At 42.2% G+C, this 15,706-nt stretch overlaps 1 protein-coding gene across 13 annotated transcripts in view; it reads right to left on the bottom strand.

Moving 5' to 3' along the window:
- LIN54 (lin-54 DREAM MuvB core complex component) overlaps positions 1-15,625 on the bottom strand; it is a 43,521-nt gene extending 27,896 nt beyond the window's left edge. For 3 of the 13 annotated variants that reach the window (XR_015699656.1, XM_087736348.1, XM_087736347.1), the window contains exon 1: positions 14,230-14,746. Coding sequence is in view for 8 of the 13 variants with exons in the window: in XM_087736348.1 (XP_087592474.1) it covers positions 14,230-14,446 (217 nt within the window). In the remaining 5 variants the exon portion in view is untranslated. Of the gene's footprint in view, positions 1-4,502; positions 6,209-6,793; positions 6,889-7,121; positions 7,232-9,163; positions 9,388-14,229; positions 14,747-14,813; positions 14,930-15,472 lie in introns of those variants that run through there. The other 10 variants (XM_087736343.1, XM_087736339.1, XM_087736342.1 and 7 more) reach the window with 9 other exon arrangements.
- Between the last annotated feature and the right edge of the window lie 81 nt (positions 15,626-15,706).

Here is a 15,706-nt window from a genome sequence, read left to right on the forward strand (position 1 = left end):
AGCTCAAGAGGACAGGATCCTTGCAAATTCAGTTTCCTACTTGCTAGGAAAAGCAGAACTCAAGTTATCTGTACTAAGCAACATTCATAATTAAGGAACTGTGCCGCTAAAAACACTGACCAAATGCTGAGGTGACATTGATTCCTCCAGAGTCACCGTGGTTCCATTGTGCACAGCAGCTAACTACAGAACAGCCGCATTTTGCCCACAAGGTAGAAGGATGGGGAAAGACCCCTGCTATAATCTGCCTAGTTTCCAGGTTGAGCTCAGGAGGCTGTGCTGGAGCAGTCCATGGCCTTGATCTTCAAGCGTGCCATCCTGATTCCTCTCACCTCCAGAGTACAAGCTATATCAAACTGCCATGATACTCAAGAAGCCCGAGCTGTGAAACAACTTGTTCAGATGACTGACGGTCAAACTCACACACAGCTTACTTACTGGCAGGCATTTAAAGATACAAAGTTATCTGATGTCATTGCCAGAAATACCTCCTTTGCAAAGCATTTCTGCCAAAGTAATGCCAGTACAGCTTGCAGTGATGCCAGCCCTGGTAACTAGCACTAGACAAAACAGCTTATTCCTAAGGACACATAAGTAATGCAACACAAGTATTGCATTGCTGTCTTAAAAGTCAAATTGGTTAACTGCATATGAGATTACACAAGAACAGGCATAGTAAAAGCAGACTGTTTCAGCATATGTTAAGGCCACTAGCTCTCCTCCTGAGCTGTGTCACTTTACCGTCTCCTCATGAACCTGCATGGGCTTGTGTCTTAGATCTTACAACTTTGAACTATTTCGGCCAAAAAAACCCCAAACCATTATCCTGTTCTATACTGAAGTAGAAGGGGCTTGGATCCAGAAGTTAGACTCCTAGGGTCAGCCACAATCCAAATGATTGTCTCCGTGTTTTAAAAGGAGGCAATAATCTAAATCAGACAGTGGAAAAATCACCAGATTCAGTAATGATAAATAATTTTAAATTACTTGCTTTTGGTTTGCATCTGTACGTGTTAGTCCCTAAAAGAAAAGTCATTCTTAGTATCTTTTAACAGTATGACCATAAGGTATTCACATATATTTTAGTAGTTATACAATTCAAGTTATTTATATTCTTCATTCTTACCATTTGGTTATATTACAAAGCAGTAAACTGTTATTAAATACCTATATCTAGTTGAAAGGATATTTATATTAAAATGCACAGTCAGGGTTTTAAACGGCATTCTGACTTCAAACAAACCACTTGCAAGTCAGAATGCAGAAGGAAAAGAAATAACATTACATCACGTCTGGAATCAGAAACCAAGAAGTTAAAAGAAAAGAAACATTACACATGGTTACTGGATTAACAGGTTATGGCCATCACATTGGAAGATTTTACAGTTATTAGGTCTCATCATTTTACAGTTGGCTTCCATTAAGGTATTCAGGCTAGTGTCATCAACAACAGCAGGAAAAGAACCACAACACAACCCACTTGTTCTATTTCTTCATTGCTTATTGGATATGCCTGAAATGAAATGGAGTAATTAAAATCTCATCCTAGCTATATGAGAGGCTGCTGTCAATGGCAGCTTGAACATCCCAGCAGATTTTACTTCTAGGTATTTAGCCAGCATTTCTGAACAGTTCAGCTGTTGATTTTTTCCTAATGCTTTTATACCAAACATAAACTGTTTCCATTTTTCCAGCTCCTCCTCTACTAAAGTGATTTCCAACAGTAAAGGTATGCCAACCTCTTTTAAGATTCTAACAGCTTCGAGATCTTCAAGACAGGGTAGAGAATTATTTTAACTATTTAAGAAGACTTGAAAGTTTCCTTCACTTCAGCAATTATGCTTTGAGTCATTTGATAATGCAAGAGCTGTACTTACAAGCCCTCAAAATGATGCATCGGTAAAGTGTTTACACTTATTTAGCTCAAAACTTGAAGAAAAAACAATCTAAACCCAGGAAGTGTATAAGTACACTATCAGACTGGGGAACTCCATAAAAATTCTAGGATTCGATTACTAAATAGATAATTTTAACCTACAAAATAATAGCCATACAACTAAATTAAAAGCTCCAGAAGATAGTCACGTAATGAAGATTTGTTCAGATAAAGATTGTTCCAGCATAGCCCAGGACACCCAACCAGCCAAAAGCATATAAAAAAAATGAGGGACTAAAGCATATTGTCAGCAAAGTCTTGGAGCAACAACTTCGAAAAATGCTGAGTACTGTTAGGAGGAGGACAAGGACAAAAGCTTAGCTTGAGTGAACCACCTCTGATCATCCTACCCATAGCACAGATCTCTATACTTGATATTCACAAAGAAGAGAATATATATACATAGTGTCATAAAGGGTAAAGGGGATTCATAAGGAAGAGAATGAAGAATGCCATCATTGTTGGCAAAAATACAGAACGGTGTCTGACAGGTACCTGTGAACTTTGATCTATTTTTTCCTTTTCTGTCACTAGTATGTCAGTGCAGAATCTAAGAAACTAACATTGTTAAAGTGTTGAGATCAATAATATCAACACCTTTGTTGATAAAACATGCAAAGCAGCCACACTAAACAGGAAAATCAAAAGAATGAATAGAATAAAGCACATTGATCTGCAAAGTAAACAAAATGCAAGATATAACAATGCCTGTATTATACAGTAACTAACTGCATCTTATTACATCTCCAGAAATGCCTGCATTTCACTAAGATGAGAATAGCTAACCTTCCAGTCTGCAACCACAAGCAGTTCGAGTGCAGCATTTACATGAGGATATGTTACAAAACCATCAGTGAGGCTATATACTGTATTTTCTGTTCAGAAATTCAGATTACTCAGAAATAAGGCTGCTGAGATCAACTTTATAAGATGTCCTGGGATGGTGCTGCAAGTTAGCAAGGTCATCACGATGAAGTAGCGGACCAACGGACTCATCACCATTTGTAGCCCCATTAGCGGTCCCTTTCCCGTTCTCAGTACCCAGCACAGGCCTGGTGGTGCTCAGCTAGGGGAAGACTCTGGCATAACTTGACAGGTTTAACAACATTGGCCAGACCTGCCATAAGTCATTGGCAATGTTCATTTTCAACTAAATTCTGAAGTGTCACCTTCACCAGAATATAGGAAAATCAAATCAGTAACAGCTTTTGTATGAGCCCCTGTCTTGAAGTGCAAAAAACCCTACCCCAAAATCAAAAGCTTCATAAATGCATTAAGTCCAGCATAGCCCCTAAAACAGCAGGGATTCTCTTGGGATCAGTAAAACTGTTGCTGCATGCTAAGCAAACGCTAACTGAAACCAAGTATCTCTGCCAGATACAGCGGCTGGTGGTTCTTTAAAGCTGGGATAGATGAACACACTTAAGCGTAACATTATTAAGAGCCAGCAAGGGCAAATACTTTACACTTCCTGAGCCAGGAACTACAAAAACCCTTAAAAAGAAGTATGAAGAGGAACGATGAAACACCACAAAAAATCCCTACCCTCAAGAGGTCACCACTGGGGTGACTGTCCAGGAGACAAATCACATGGACATGTCTAGCATATGTGAAACCAGTTTTTACATCACTAGCCACAAGAAGATAGAAATATGACCATATATTTGTTATTACAATTTTCTTCCTGAGGGATGTAACACAAGATAGTTTTGCAGGTCCCAAAAAACAGAAAATCAGAATCCTTGCATTAAAGGACTTACGAGCATCTCCACACACCCTTGGTGCCACAAAAGGCCAAGCCTTTTCCAAAGATCAGTAAAGTTAAGAACATATTATTAGATTTTAAGAGAATCAAGGCGTGTGCCTAATAATTTGCAAAGTGGAAGGGAGAACACCAATAGCTGCAGTATCTCTCAAGGGATTTACTAAGCTGGGGGGGGGGGGATAATGAGGCCAGATGAATGGCAGAAAAGTAATAGTGCACAACCTAACAAGTAATTGTTCACTGCAAGTACAATGGACTCAATGCAAATGTGGGGGGAAAAAACCAAAACAATACAGTATCACCAGTTAGCCAATACAAAAGGGGTAACATCTGGCATTTCCTCTGTCAAGAGAAAAATGTGACGACACCATCTCTTCTCTTTCAAATAAAGGTGGAGCAGGGGACTGTCAGCAGGCTATGGCTCAGATCTAAGGATTTTAAAACTCAAAAATCCCACAATATTTGTATGAAGTTATATCCATAAAACCAGCATATTTCTCTTAACTAGTAAAGGTTTAAAAACATCATCATTTATTTCATTCCTAAATCCATTCATTAGAACAAAGGCAAGAGCAGGAAGAAGTAGGGGAAATACAGAATGGATCCTTTATGATTTATCAGAGAAGCATGAGATGCTGTCAGCCACATGCAATCAAAGTTTAGGTGCTTAAATGCTCTTCAAATTTTTCAGCTTCTGCTTATCTGCCCTCTCCAATAACGTAAACTCCAGAAGGCTGCTGAGCTGAAAAAAATCCAATTTTCTTGGTCTTAATACTTAGAGATTAAGCAGTTTAAAATTACCAGGCCTCAAGTAGTTGGAAGCTGCCACAAAAGAGAGATCCAAGTACGATCCAGTGGGAACACTGCAGTAGCAATTCATTCACCTGCTCCCATTCCCCTTCCTAATCTTCCAGCTCTTGGGATGGAGGGGGACAAAAAAAAAAAAGCATCTTGCAATTATTCAACCATGGAACACTTACTAAGCTCTCTGTGCTGCTATCGTTGACATGTAACACTACAAAATATTGACAAGGACGGTTAAAACACAATGTGCCAAAAAAACCACAGAGGAACAAACAGATGATGCTCTTTGTAGGCATGCTGTGAAAAAAAATAAAATCTTTTACTTAAGTTTTCAAAAATTCGTGTCCTATTGTCTTCAAAACAGAAATGTTTTACCAACATATTGATATGAAATACACTGCCTTCACCACAAAAATCTTTAGTTGTTCATACCCAAAGCTTTAGAAGCGATGCACATAACACGACCGCATCTTCTTCCTTCACCACAACCGCTGTTACAAATACACTTAGACTCAGCTATCCTGTGACCTGTAGCCATCTTCATACCAAAATTAATTCTCACATACAAGGAATCACAGCATGCTACCACAGAAATTAGATTACACATACTGAGTACAAAAAGCCATTTTTACAATCAAACAAACGAAGACCTTAGATGTAGTACATAACCAAAAACCCCCATGAGTCACAGAGAACCTTTCAGGCAAAACAGAAGCTAGAGAGAATGCGGAAAAAAGCCACAACTAAGTTTTTGATGAAAGCAGCATGTCATACGAATTGTAAATGGTTGAATTACATTACACATACATGTGAACGCATTGCTTGCTAGCAAACCAGCATTTTACAGCACTCATATCTAACTCCGGATTGGACAACTCCTTTTTCACCACAAGAAGAAAATATTACATTGCCCAAATGTACCATCAGTTACAAAACAAGATTATTAAGGAAGAACATTCTAGCCATTGTGAGGTACTGAGTAGCATTACTGAAAAAAACACAGCAAAACTCCAAGCACACGCCCATAATCATTAGTATCTAGAAAATTAAACCACTTAAAGGTCAAATTACTTTCCCAAGCATGGCTCACAGCTGTTACCTAGCTCTCACATGCTAGTTAAATGCCCATTAAGAAGGGGGCAAAACCATACCATTTTACTAATGCTAGTCTGGATTTCAAGCCATGTCTACATTTCAAATTTGCATAGATATCTATCTCAATCATCAGTCAACACTTTTAGCGTTTGCTATTTGTGGCTCACAGCAAGCCAAAAACTTGGACTTCCATGTCATTCTGAAGAGGGACCAGGATCAGCAAGCTGATAAATCTGCTTCTCGAGAACTACTTAGTACCCTTTAAGGGTCTAATCCTCACCAGTGCTAAGTAAATCCCAGAGTGTACTGAAGAGCACAGGTGTTATTATTATGCGAAAGCTGCCTGCCAATCTAACAGTGCAATATTCTGCAGAAGTAAAAGAATATCAATATGTGTATATTTTTCAAATGACTGGCATGTCCAGGCTGAGAAGGCAGAAATAGACAAGTAATTAGAATAGCCATTTATGCTCTGATTACCAACAAATGCATGCTGTTGACCACAGAAAGAGATTCCATACATATCTGTGCATCCTCCTTTTCCCTTAAAAAGGAGTGTTGAAGCTTGCTTTATCACGGCAAGGTTAAAGTCTAAAACACTGCTTGTTTAGCACACACCTTACTTATAACAACTTTCCAGGAAAAAAATGGAAATAACATTCATTGCAGCAGAACACTTCAAAGCAGTTCAATTTGCTTTCTGCAACTGGAAACAATGTTCTACTTTCAAGCAGAGTTTCATGCAAACTAAAAATAAAATAGAAACCAAAAATCAGAACATTTCCCTTCACCCTACCCTTGGTTTGCATGCCAGTTTCAGTCATTTTCACAACATACAGCAGCACAAAAGCTGAAAAACAAAACTGCACAGGTGTTCTTATGATCATTCAACACATTCTGAAGGTGTTCACTGCCATGAACAATCCAGTCTTTGGGTTTGTAGATTCCAGGGTCTTTACATTTCATGAAATATTTCTAACCTTATGTTCTATATAAACTTTGTGGTGAGACCAAAAGAAATAATCCCTAAAATAACTTCAAATTATTTTATTTTCTGCAGCATTTAGGAGGCCAAAATTAAAGCATTAAGAATCTGATCTTTAAGGTCCCTTCCAGCCCAAGCCATTCTATGATTCTATGATATATGAAGTGAACTTAGCTTGACTGAAAAAAAAGCCAAATGTGAAGAGTACTTATCACTAGGCCGAAGAAACACGGATTTTGTCTTTTAAATATAGCTTGAAATAAAGGTCTTGCTTTCCAAATTCCAGACGCCTCTTGAATGTGGGGCTACAGAAGAATTCAGAACACACAGCAATATCACACCAAGAGCACTCTTAAAAACAACAAGCATGAAAACTCCCATCATAGGCTTGATATCGAGTTCCCCACAGACTTTTAACAGGTGCTATCATATTGGGCACCTTTCAAGATTAGGCTTGCTGCCAGCAATTTCAGCAGGAGTGCATTTAAGTGCTGTATTTACGAGCAAAGGTTCATCACAACAGAATTGTAACCTACCAATTTTATTGAGACTTTGCAAATCAGAAAGCACGATTATGCGGTGCATTACATGCATACTTCAGCAGCGCTGTCCAGTCAGAAGATACAATACATGAAGTTGATTCTAACTGAAACAAAAACACACGCAACACTGATTTAATTTCAAAAAATACACTAACATGGCACAGAAAAGCATTTTGTCTAAAACCTTAATTCCTTATGCATCTTATGCAATCATGATTCTTTTCAAAGTTAGAAGAATGCAGAGATGAAAACCAGATAAAAATCTAAGACCATAAACTGCAATGCTTTCAGGGTAGCGCTGTCAAGATTTGGACAGCAGTGAAAGGTGTTATGGCCACTATTGCTTTTTAAAATTATCCTAGAAATCTAAGTTGGCTTACTTCATTTTTAAGTACAATGGAGCACTGAAAGAAAAGCAAAAATAGCTCAACAAACAGTTATATTGCAGTGATTTGCCAGAAAACATGCTTCTAGCTGCAGATCTCAGAAGCTTTACCAGCCTTAAACATGACAACACTTAACAAGTACAGAATATATTTACTTGCAGAAGGACTGAGCTGAAGATAAATAGCTCGCCTCCAGGCAAACCATAACTTGGTTCAGATGCCAAAAAACACTATTACTCCCTCCCTCCCACTTTAATCTCTAGATAAAGCACCTCCATATTCCTTTTGGGGAAAACTTATTTAAATAACCAGGATTGTGCAATAGCTGACTGGCTTTTTGTGGAATGAAATTCCACGTTAAGATTTTGAGTCAAGAGATCAATTCAATAGGAGAAATGTGAAACAGTGGAATAATCATCTCTGCTCCAGAACCATGTGGGCCACTTCAAATGCAGGCTTCTCAGACCTCTGAAGTCTCATTTATCATAGCACAAAAGGTTGAAGAGCTGCTGAAACACAAACTGCTAAGTTTCATTAGGTGTACATAAGAAAACCAACAGTTAAGCTTTTGGATAAACACCTCAAAAAAAAAAAAAATCTTACAGACAGGACTAGTCAGAGCAGCATTTCAGTGACCAGGACCACAAATTATCTCTTACAACCTTTGCTTTCAATATCCTGAAAGCAACACAGTGATATTTACTATATCTTACTCTATCCTTGGAGATGCTTTATTCCAGACAGCATACCAAGGCCACCTGGGAAGAAGAGTTCTTTGCACGCACCCTCCGTGCTGCTCAATATATCCCTTTTTGTCCGTATAGAATACCCTTCCCGATTTGACTTCCATGGCAAACATGCTCTACCACCAGTTGGACAAGTCACCACTACACTATCCGAGTTGAAACAAATCCAGAAGGTTCATCTTGTTCTCAGAATTAATAAGGGAAGAAACAAAGCCTTAATTGTGTTTCTCCACGGAAAAAGTTGTTTTCTTTTTTTTATGTTGCAAGGTCACATGGCTCATAGCTTCCTTCTTTGCTACATCTAAGACAACTTTGTATACACAAAAGAAACTTTTGCTAACTGTCAATTTCTAATTTTGGGGATTGGAGATTAACAGTGTTGTTATATATGATGGGACATCAAAGCTGACCTGTAGCCTTGGCAGGTTATCTGCTGTGACTCAGCTGCCCTAGTCGATCGCTACACTGTGTTAAAGCACCACATACACACATGAGCTGGACGCACCTGAACCAGAGGGTGTCTCAGCACCTCAATCAGTTCCCCCAGAATCCAGCTCAGGACATGCACCCAAACAGCTCTGTGTCAAACTGTACAGTCTGTCAAAACCAACTGAGCAGCAGCAGTATAACTTATAAATGACTATGGTATTAGTTTGTGCAAAATTTTATAGCATTTGCATTGTTGAGGGTAGTCTAGGTTCTTATTATCTAGACAACTAAGAGATAACTCTCTTGCAAGGACAAAGGTTTTTGCAGCCATAAGCAAATATTAGAAGCAAAAGCAAAGGTAACAACTCACGATAACAATGTCATTAAGAATTTCTGTTAAGAATCCAGGATAACCAACTTGTCAAACTTTTTTATTCAACCTATGTCTTTTTGCTGACATAACACCAAAACTCACCTTCCCGTTCAACAAAGAGAATGAGCTCTTATTTTTCCCATTCAATCCAGTAGCAATGGTAAAAATTCACAAGTAGCCTCCCTCTTTCATGTTTTCTGCTTCTCTCCTGGGAGAATCCATAGCTCGTGTGCAATTGTTAGTTTTTTTTCTTCACAGGAAACAGAAGTGACAACCTTTGCTAACATCATTGTAGGTGCTAAATTGACTACAGCCTTGTTGGTTCCTCTGCTGTGGCCAGTTCACCGCACTGGCACCAGAACTATTCCTTGCAAGGGGAAAAAAAACCACTCTTCATTTAATGTTCCAGACATTAACCCAGCAAACAGAAGAAACTTATTTCAAGAAAAGCTTGAATACACTACATAAAAACACAAGGCTTGCAGTTCCCACAGATTCTTGACTGCTTGCTAGTGCAAGTGACATAGAACACCTACCTATGCAAAGCAGAAACAAGCTACAGTTAAGAAAGTGAAGGTCACTTGTTTGCCTAAGTTGATTTCAAAGCCAAAAAAAACCCAAACAAACAATTTAGAGAAACAAATAATTTTATTGGGTCATTTTATAACCAAAACAAAGAACATGCTAGTTCATTTCTTTGTTTGCTGTGTTCTCCCATCCCTTTTTGCCAAGTACATACAAGCACACATCAACTCTTCCAGGCAACTGAAATTCACAAAGATCAATGGCACAAAGAGATAGGAAATGCAGTTCTTAAGAAACTCTTGACACTGGACATGTTTTCTCTCATTTACTAAAAAAGCCTTCACAGAAGCATATGTATACCCAAGATTAATCCTGTACTGCTGGCATATTATCAAATGAAAGACCACAACTGCATGTAGGCAATCTTACTGTACTACAATTCTACTAATTAATTGCCAACCTTCAATTTTGCTACCATTTCAATAATGGGTAAAATAGTGTCATTCATTTTATGCATTCCCCATTTTCTTACTCTCTCTGACACTCTACGTTTTGTCTCTAAAATTGAAAGGTTTGTTTTGTCGTAAAGCAAAGAATTACAAAATCACTCAGCACTGCATTTTTTCAACAGAGAGTCTTTTGTTTAAGCTTACTGAGCTGGAGATTGCTTTAAAAAATACATGTCATGAAACCAACAAAAGATTAATCCTCAAGAAAGCTATGATTAAGAAAGGTGAGTGGAAAAATTAATCATCTAAGACTGCAAACTCACTATGTTTGCATATGTAACAGCAGAGTGAAAGCAAATCATTTTAACACAGTAACAAAATATGCACATGCAACACAGACAAAATAATTTCCATTCTCTTTCCCATTCTCTACAGAAGACAAGATATGGAGGAAGTTTGTCTGCACGCTTCCCAGAGGATCATGGCTCTAGATTTAACAAGTACAATACCAATGGCAAACTATAGCAAGGAAAAAAACCCAGCCTTATTTCTTATCAAATGCTGAATACATAACTAGTGTTAAGTATCCAGTCTTTTTTCATTGGTTACAAGGAAAACTAAGAAAATATCAGTGTTCTTCACCACAAATTTAACCATCTATAGTCACAAAATTCAAAATAATAGTTCCCAAGGCAACCATAATCCACTCAACCAACTCACATTCTTACTCTACATTCTCTTAAGTGAACGCTCCCTACATGACGCACCATACATACAACTGTGTGCAGCATATCAGAGGAACGGGCAAGGTACACAAATTAGTAACTCCTATGTGTTTAAGGTAACAGTTATCAAGTGATATGGACATGGGAGTTTTACATTGCACAGTTAAGGTTTTGGGGTTTTTTTTATTTTGTTTTTCTTTCTTTCCACGGGAAGAAAGATTAAGCTCATGTCACCACTGCCATGTTTATAATACAGGTACTAGCTTTTTAAACTAGCTATGCTATTCTTCTTAAGAATTGCTGGGGGAAAAATCCAAACAAACCAACCACTTGCCTACATACCAGTTATGAGGAGATCCTTCTTCCCTTGGCAAGTTCTGGGTAATTTAAGCTTCCATCATAATTTTAAAAGGAAAACCAACAGCTAAAAAAAACTTATCTGTCAACAAACTGGTAATTACATACTAATAAAAGAAGCACCTGCTACTTTTTTTAGGGTTCACTGTGAAAGACATCCTAGCAGCATCTCTATTGCACTGTTATTTCAAATAGCATCCTTTGCTACTTGGACCGCTGTGTGCACATGATCAGCAGCATTACTTTCCTTATACTCCAATTCCCTGAGTGTATTAAGCCAGCACTACTGCTAAAGCCCTCCTGTCCTCCTTTGGCATCTGCCTATTAATTTCTGTACATTTTCCCTAGTCCTTGTGCTAGCAAACATTTATGTAGCTGCAAGGGCAGCCCAGATGAAGGAACCGAGCTGGGTTAAAGCTATCCCTCCAAACCAAACTGGACTGTCACGGATCCGCTTTCTTCATGCTGCTGACGCTGGTGTTCAACCCAGGAATAAAATTACTCCACAAAGCAGTGAGCAAATTCTGGTGGGTCAGTGTGCTGAGATAGCTCAGTTCAAAGTCTATGAGCACCAGAATGGCACCAAGGAATCACACCGCAGCCAACAATCCAGCTGGGTCAGGGGGCTGGGGAAACCAGCATTTATGCTCCCTGCACAGAGGGAAGGGGAAGAGTACAACCAACTCTTTCAGTGGTGGCAGAACACTAGACTGTCAGGCTATTTTGTGTAGATTCACTCCAACCTAGAACAAAAGCCAGGTTAGTTTTAATGCAGATCAGTCTAACTGTGGCCTAAGCGTAGCTGCTTAAGTGCTTACAAAGCACAAGAGTAGGGGAAAACATGGAAGAGGAAGAAGCTGCCAGGGAAGAGCAGAGCCATCTTCCTCACAAGCAAAGCAGCAACAAGCACTCATGGGATTACAGCAGTGCACAGCCACATCTTCTCCCAAATAAATGGGAGAGTAACACTCAGAAAAAAAAACACTGAAAGCAAGTACGAAACTATAAAAGCTGCCAGGAAAGCTCTGCTCAGACACTACAATATTAACAATTAACTAGATTTTAAAACAGAAAGCTTTCATTTTTTTGTAGATTGTGTCTCCTGCTTCATTCAAATATTTGGGGGGAGAGCAGATTAAGCTATGTAGGCAGACCTGAGACCACTGGAAACTTTTTGATAAAAATAATGGGGGGAAAAAAAAAAAAAGACCCCAAAAAGCTTTTCACAGGAACAACAGATTCTTCTAAAGAAGTTTCCAAAACATTCTTCAGATAGGCTTCTTGAGTCCATAGCAGAAACTGCTGTTACTCCTAAGGAAGAAAAAAAAAACCAGCCAGACCAGAGAGATGGGGCGTGGGTATGTACCTGGAACTCATACGACAGATCAGAGCAGAGCCCAAAACTAGGGACATAACCCTCCTGTGGGTAGCAACATGTTCGATTGCAGAAGTATGGCTTGTGAAGGGGAATGACACACAAGTTGGAAGAGTTAATGAGCCACTAATCTACATCTGGATCTGGAATATGAGAAGCCTGAATCTCTCACATCATGTAGCCATGTGCCGCTATCACTGATCAAGGGGTTATTCCAGTAGTCTTGTTCTTTCTCGTACAAGTAAAGCTATTATGTTTTCTAATGTTGTCAAGTGAGCAAGCCTCATCACAGGCTGTACTGAAAGCCACATGCTGTTTACCATTTTTTTAAGCAACTGAGGAAACCAAGCTACTCAAATGTAAGGCCTGGCAAGATAGAAACTCTTGATCAAGAGTTCAAGAAACATTTTCCACTTCCTATTGGGAGCTCCTGCAGCTAAGAAAGAAAAAAACCAACAACAACAAAAAAACCCAAACCAAACAACCATGAGTTTGTCTCCTAGGTATTTGTTATGAATCCCACCATCGTAGTATACAAGTTCTGTAGGCCATTAAGATGTGCTTCTAACAGCATGTTAAGAAAGCGCTACCTCTATAGCACAGGAAGGGAACAGAAGCACAACCAGACTAAGCGACAGATAAGGAAGCAGTTTGTTGCTGAAGCAGAAATCAAAACACTCCCCCCCCAATCTACCTTACTTCCTCCCCCCCAAAATATTTTTCAAACAAGTGTAAGGGAAAAGAATCTAAGGGGCTTTAACTGCTTTTCAAAACCTAAAATAAAAGATATCCCAACATATGAGATAACAGTGCCTCTAAGGCTGAAATCTGACAGCACTCTTCTTCACCACACTTCAAATTTACCTGTGGTTAGCAGATACTCAACCTGAAACCAGTTAAAGCTTTTTGAGAATTCTAGCTGAACTGTTCAAGGCATTCAGTTACAAACTATCTGAGCTATACAGAAGTATAAGCAAACCAAACAACAGCAGATAGTTCTTGATACATAATCTGAACGATCAAGCTTGCATAACAAACTTTTGAAACTTACCACATTACAACAAACATGGAGTACCTTTTTAACTCATTAGAGAAGCTGGGCTGTATCTTCTAACATGCTCTCTGAGCCAGCTTTTACGAGTGCTTGGCCTACAGAGCAATACAGCCATACATCTCTCTGTAGGTTGATACAGGCCTGTACAGGGCATGTAACCAACAGTTACCACTTGCCAACACATATGTAAACTGGATGTCTTGGGGAATAAAAACCAGACAAGTCTAATTAATTTTATTTTATGAAAGGATTCCCCTGACAGAAGAAATATTCTCAGCCGATAACCCACTATTCTTCTTGCCTCCAAAAAGCTATTGTGAATAAGCTAACCGCACACACAAGGCATTGCCTGTTATTGCCAGCTTTATGTAAACATTGCAAAGAATATTCCAAATTATTTTTCTATATTCGGTATTTTCTACAATAACTGCAATATATTTCAAGCAACTGTGAACCTAATGAAAGATCATTTAAATGTCTGTTCTTTCTTCACTTCAAATCTTAAGTCTGAGAGCTTTCCTCCTGTTCACACTATGTTCCAGTGGACAATTTCACATGCTCTTAATGCCACAGTGCTTTCCAGAACTCAAAACCTCCATACCAAACGTTATGTAATTAGTACACGATGTGCTTCAAAGTCAAGGCCACAAGTAATTAATAACACATTCTGACCGCCAATATACCTCGTAACGAGCAAGAGCGATGAAGAGAGAAGCTGGGACTATCCCAAAAGATGGTCCAGCTAAATTCACTTCGAACTTGGAGGCTGTCCACGGCGGTGCAGCAGCACGCTGAAGGCACAGGTGCGCCCTCGCACCTGGGTGAGTTAAGGAAGCGTGGAAAACACCCTATGCCGTTCTCGCCGCACCCCGCTGTGCAGGGCAGAGCCCGAGCGAGCATCCCCGCAGACAAAGGCAGGACGTCCTCACCCCGGACCAAGTCCGGCGCGGCCCCGGCAGGTCCTCAGGCGGCAGCCCCGTCCCCTCCGGCGGCCCACGCCGGCAAGTTTGGGGAGGAGAGCGTCCTCGGGCCTAAGCCAGCCGTCACCGCGTCCCGCCGTCGCCACAGCCAGGGCCCCGGTACCGCCCGTCCCCGAGGGCTCCCCACCGCCCGATGCGGTGCCCCGTGGGCCAGAGGAGCCGGGCCCGCCGGCCCCAGGCCCAGCCAGGCGAGCCCCAGCGGCCGCGGCCGTTGGCATCGCGCGACGACGAGCGGCCGCCCCCCCGCCACCGCGACCGTTACTCCCGCGCGCCCCCCGGGGCCTCACCTCATCGGCGGGCGACGCGGGGGCGGCCAGGAGCCGCCGGGCTCCGTCAGCGGCCGCCACGGTATTTCGAAAGATCCGCCATTTTCACCCCGTCACCGCCGCCCCCCGCGGCCCGCCCCCGCCACACCTGCCCCCGCCGCGCCGCCCAGGGGCCCCGCCCCGCCTCGCCTCCCCGCCGCCCGCGGGGCGGCCCCCCCCGCACTGCCCCGCCACCAGACCCCAACTGCTTCCGGACCGGCAGGGAAGAGGGCGGCGGTGGGTCCCGCACACACCCCCGGTCCGAGGAGGAAGCCTCACCGCCGGCCCCCCGCCACTCCCCAGGTCCGTTTTAAGCCCACCGCTCCGCTGCAGCTTTGGGCGCAACTGATCCCAGCGAGCAGCGGTGAAGAGATCCGCCAAGCGGGCATCCCCCGCGGCGGAGGGGCGACCAGGACGGCTGTCCCCGCAAGCCCAGGGAGGTCGGCGGGGCCGCCCGGGAGCCCGCCCCGCCACGGGGAGCGCGCCCAGCGGGGCCGGGCCTGTGCCTTCCCGGCGGGAGGCGGCTGTCAGCGCTCCGCCGCTCCCTCCCGGGCTCCGCCGCTCCCCCCCCCGCCAGCGGGGCCGTGCCCGCACCCCCTTCTTCGTCCTCCCGCCGCCGCTTTCCCGCCCCTCACACTCACCGGGCGGGCGGGCGCTCTTCTTCCTCCTCCTCCACCGCTACCGATGCCTCTCTCCGCCACCGTCGCCGCACGCCCTCCGCGCCTCGCGCCCCCGCCGGCTCCCTCCCCTCTCCTCTCCTCCGCTGCCGCGGCCGCGGCAGCGCCCGCGACGAAGCCGCCGTGTTTGTTCAAAATCACGCGCCCCGCGCCATTCCCCCGCCGCATCCCATAATACTGCGCCGCGCCGCCCTGGCA

The sequence above is a fragment of the Nipponia nippon genome, unplaced genomic scaffold, assembly GCF_047370975.1.
Source record: "Nipponia nippon isolate SJK-2023a ecotype South Korea unplaced genomic scaffold, ASM4737097v1 scaffold_6, whole genome shotgun sequence".
Taxonomy (NCBI): Eukaryota; Metazoa; Chordata; class Aves; order Pelecaniformes; family Threskiornithidae; genus Nipponia; species Nipponia nippon.